Source organism: Zeus faber (assembly GCF_960531495.2).
Source record: "Zeus faber genome assembly, chromosome: 2".
Classification (NCBI taxonomy): Eukaryota; Metazoa; Chordata; class Actinopteri; order Zeiformes; family Zeidae; genus Zeus; species Zeus faber.
In genome coordinates, this window is record NC_137189.1 from 47,898,259 (window position 1) to 47,903,258 (window position 5,000).

At 49.7% G+C, this 5,000-nt stretch overlaps 1 protein-coding gene across 1 annotated transcript in view; it reads left to right on the forward strand.

The window, feature by feature from the left end:
- The window catches only part of hivep2a (HIVEP zinc finger 2a), a gene marked incomplete at its 5' end in the record, with an annotated part of 25,988 nt that extends 24,083 nt beyond the window's left edge, over positions 1-1,905 (forward strand). Inside the window, one exon of the mRNA XM_080023949.1 lies at positions 989-1,905. Coding sequence (XP_079880075.1) covers positions 989-1,831 — 843 coding nt within the window. The 3' untranslated portion in view covers positions 1,832-1,905. The remainder of the gene's footprint in view (positions 1-988) is intronic.
- Positions 1,906-5,000: the final 3,095 nt, after the last annotated feature.

A 5,000-nucleotide genomic window follows, 5' to 3' on the forward strand; every position in this document is an offset into this window, starting at 1 on the left:
ATTTCGGACGCTAATGGCCCCCATGAATTGCGTGTCAATTGCACCCGCTATTTGCCCCGACTCAACCGTCCGATTCGCAGAAGATATTGCGCTTGCGATGTGACGACGCTGACAAGGCCGTAAAGTTTTGCAGCCGTGTGCAATTTGCTCTTGTTTTGCGTCAGATCTCAGTAATCCATGTGGCAAAGTATAATGGTAGCTTTGCGCCAAGAACGCAGTAGGCAGGACAGTGGCAGAGAAAAAGGAAGAAAAACGTGTTTGAAGGGCTCTGCAGACGCGGCACGGGACGCACGCACATTTTTTTCGCTTTGTTCAACTGGGAAACGGGGGGGAAAAAAATAAACACAGTGTTTTTATTTTTTATTTTTTGGGAAAAACGGGGAAAGCCCACATGGGTAATGTAGAGCGCTCCGCTCCGACCGCTTCACACCCGAGTGCGGGCCTGTGCGACGTGCCTACTTGATTTGAAGCGGAGGACAAAAGAAAAAATATCAAAACAGTGCCTCACAAGCTCCTCACACGGGACACGGGACACGCACTATTTCTGCCTCGGTTACCACCAGCTCTCTGCACACGCTAATACTTTCCCTCTAACTGCGTGTGTCTGTGAACGGGACGTGTTTTGCATAGAAAGGGGCCTATTTTGCACCAATGTTTGTCTAATTCCTCGTTTAGATACGTGCAGTTTGCACCGGAGCGGCGAGAGGCTCTGAGGGCGTGGCAGTGCGGCTAGCAGTGCCTTTCACCCTTTTGCGGGCGCTTTGAGAGTTAGACGCTCGCTTTTTGTCTTATTGGCGCTGTTTTAAGTGGCCGCGAAAGCTGCGCAATCCTCCCGTGAATTTGCCTGAGGTCATTATGGAGTCCGATGTGCGCATTATGGAGCCCAAATATGCAGATGGGATACTCATAAATATCAAAGACAACCCTTTAGTTTTCATATCTGTGTTACTTATTGAGTTTGTGATCGAGGTGTCATTTCAATTTTCAGGTGCGTTCACCATTCCCCATGATTCCCATCGGAGGCATCCAGATGGTACACTCCACCCCTGCGTCCGTCAAGTTTGGCCACGCCCCCAGCTCGACTGGCCACGCCCACCAGGGGGTGCCGCAGGCCTCGCCCCGCCTGCCGATGCAGAAGAGCACTTCGGAGGAGTCGAGCGCCGGCGAGGTCGCCTCCTCTCGCCTGGGCTCCACCGCCGAGAGGGGCGGAGCCTCCGCAGCTTCGGGCAGAGTGGGCGAAGACGGAGTGGAGGAGTACCCGCCTCCCTGCGCCAGCTCCCCGCAAGACCGGGCGATGTCATCGGGGGGCGGAGCCGAGCAGGAGGAAAGCGTCCAGACCTGCACCCAGGCCATCGCCTCGCTCTGCATAGACACAGCGGAGCTCGTCGAGCGGGGGCCGGCCGGGGCCGAAGCAGCCAGGGACCACCACCCTTACCCCGCCTCCCCCTGCTCCAGCTCCGCCTCCCTCTGCGACCGGCGGCCGCAGCGTCCCTGCCCGTCGGGCCCCACGTCGCCCCAGTCTCCGCTCCCGGCCCCTTCCCCGACCCAGGGTCCCCAGACGGGGATGCAGCACTTTACCGGCCTGGAGCTCAGGCCCCCCCAGCCCTCCCCCTGCCCCTCCCCTCACCCCCCGAGTCCCGCCTCCGCCCCGAGCCCGGCCGGGAGCGAGACCCTCCGCCCCGCCCACCCCGTTGACGCCTACACGCCCCACGCCGGGGGCCCGGGCGCAGGAGCCAGCTGGCCGGCCTCCCGCCCGCCGGGCCCGGAGGAGGGCGGGGGCGGGGCCAGGCGCGGCGTGGAAAGGACAAGGAAAAGCAAAGAGGCCTCCTAGGAACTTGACGGCGGCGGTCGAGCGGCCGGACCTGCTTTGGTTTCCCCCGCGAGCGGCGGAGCGAGAGGGGGCGGGCGGTTGAGGAGCCGTGACCTTTGCGCACTCGGGCGCTCGGGCGCGGGCGCGCGCGGGACGCGTGGCGTCGCCGGCGAAGGGGCGCGCTCGCACCGTCGGGACCCGGAAAACACGCGGGCGAGACGTCCGCGTGTCGGCCCCGCCCAGTGCTACGCCCGTGCTACGCCCGTGCCACGGCGTCTTGAAACCTTTTTTGTTTTTTTTCTTCTTCTTCTTTTGTAATCGAGGGGGGGGGGGGGACCTCCGTAAATCTTTGTGCGGTGACTCCTACGAACACATGGGCCTGACCAAAACCAACCTGTGGTGCGGTACGGTACGTCGGACTGCGGTGCGTGTGCCTTTTCTTTACCCGCTTGATTCCCGTGTTTGTTTATTTGTTTTTGTTTTGTTTGTATTTTGCTTATGTTCTTATAAGCAAACGGAGCAGGAAGGTAACTGTAAATAGGACGTTCTCATGTTTTTTTGTCGATCAGCTTTGTAACAAATGCAGCCCCCCCCCTGCCCCCACCCCCGTCTTTATATTACTGTTTGTTTTTCGACACCTTAAGTCTCAGCAAAGCGATGTGAAGTTCTGGATATTACGATTACGTAAGGTTGCACTAAAACATATTTTTATATGGGTGAATTTTAAAAAAATTGCTTTTTTCGGTGTACAGCAGCGATTCTATAATACTATTTATTATTGGTACCATGTTTGATAAAATTGTACATTTTTTTTCTTAAATGTCGTGGATGCCTTTTTCTATGTAAAGCATGGGTTTTGCTATAGCTTTGATTAGGGCGAGGGTATGTTCACTGTATGGCTTTATATGTTAGACTAAGATACGTGAACCCCCGAGGTGCACTAGAAGTCAACTTTACCTGAATATTTACCCAATATATGAACATATAACATAAATATATATATAGAATCTATCTATCTATCTATCTATCTATCTATCTATCTATCTATCTATCTATCTATCTATCTATCTATCTATCTATCTGCACTTAACATTTAGTATGACATTCACATTGCAGTATCGTAGTTTTCTTGTGCATTTCTCTGCCGGTCGTTGCATTCATTTTTCATTTTTTTTACTTTTATTTTTTGTCTTTATTTTCTTAAAAACATTTTGCTCTTTGCTCTTCGCATTAAGTGAATGAAGATGCCGCGCACCATTTCTTTGTCGTTTTATTTTTTGTGTCACTTTTGCACCCCACCCCCAACCGACCCCCCTTTCTGAGTGTGTGCCCCGGCCGTGATGGGGCAGGTGGGTGCTGTGGGTGCTGTGGGCGCTGTGGGCGCTGTGGGTGTTGTGGTTGTTATGGCGATTAAATGTGGCTCCCTCCCGGTCCGCCAAAATAAAACAAAAGGAGAAAAGGAGTAGTGGAAAAAAAACAAAAACGAAAAAAAAACATAAAACCAAACAGTTTGGTTTGAGGTGCTGCTCGTTACGCAGCAGCGGGAACAACATTCCAGTCCAGGAAGTCTGTTGAGACGTGACATCACGCCCACCAAAAGAAAACACACAATAAGTACCCAAACGTTCTGGACGCGGTGTACCTGACAATCAAGCACTTGAACCGTTTTTTAAAACGGGGTGTTCGGACACACACACACACACACACACAGACACACACACCAAACCGACAAATGCACCTTATATTTGGAATTAACTCTTAAAGCGCTTTTTGGATCTTTTTTTCTTTTTGTTATTTTGTTTTGTTTTCTTTTTTTGGCCTGATAAGGCACCACAGGCTTGGCAGGAGGAGGATCAGGATGATGAGGAGGTGGAGGAGGAGGAGGAGGAGGAGGTGTTTGAAATTGAGAGCAGCCCTGCACCCAAAAACCCACTCAAACCGTCAGTCGTAAAATAAAAAAGTTGGTGACATCCAGATTCGTTGTGGCGACGTGTTCTGATCCTTCTGGCTCCTTCCTGCTCCCTGGAGGGTTATTTTGCAGCTAAGCAATATTTAGCCAAAATTCTGCCTTTTTGGTGAGGAGTGTTTTCTGTTGCAAAGCAACAACTATTAAAGATCCTTCCAGGGAGTTTGGGAACGCCGCAGGAAGGGGGATTTTGTTGTTTTTTTTGGTTGATGGTGATCGGACCCGCCCGTCTGCGTTCGGGTGCGACTCCAGCGACACCCTCCTCTGCACACGGAGCCCTTCCTCCATCATGTGAGCTCATCACCATGACGACGCCAATCACGTCTTTCTAAAAAACATATATGACAAAACACACTCTCTCTCTCTCTCTCTCTCTCTCTCTCTCTCTCTCTCTGTCTTTCAAGGTGTCAAAGCACAAGTCATTGTATAAAAAGGACAAAAAAAGCTAAACGTGCATATAAAAAGGGTAACTTTTGTGATGGTGTTCTGTGGCATTTAAATTAAAAAACTATATATATCATGTACCACCCGAGTTTTAACCAGGAATCGCAGTAGAAGTGGAAAAACATCAATTGTTGTTTTCAAATAAATATGATGAAAACATCTGCCTGGTTGTTTTGTTATCTATCTGTCTGTCTGTCTGTCTGTCTGTCTGTCTGTCTGTCTGTCTGTCTGTCTGTCTGTCTGTCTGTCTGTCTGTCTGTCTGTCTGTCTATCTATCTATCTATCTATCTATCTATCTATCTATCTATCTATCTGTCTGTCTGTCTGTCTGTCTGTCTGTCTGTCTGTCTGTCTGTCTGTCTGTCTGTCTGTCTGTCTGTCTGTCTGTCTGTCTGTCTGTCTGTCTGTCTATCTATCTATCTATCTATCTATCTATCTATCTATCTATCTATCTATCTATCTATCTATCTATCTATCTCTCTCTCTCTCTCTCTCTCTCTCTCTCTCTCTCTCTCTCTCTCTCTCTCTCTCTCTCTCTCTCTCTCTCTCTCTCTCTCTCTCTCTCTCTCTCTCTCTCTGTCTGTCTGTCTGTCTGTCTGTCTGTCTGTCTGTCTGTTTGTCTGTCCATCTATCTATCTATATCAATTCATCTATCTCGCAACCCAGTTTTTCCTAGTTTTCATGTCATCCTATGCATCAATTATGGTGAAACACCAAATTATTATAATTAATATTATTATTATTATTATTATTATTATTGTAATTATATTATTATTATTA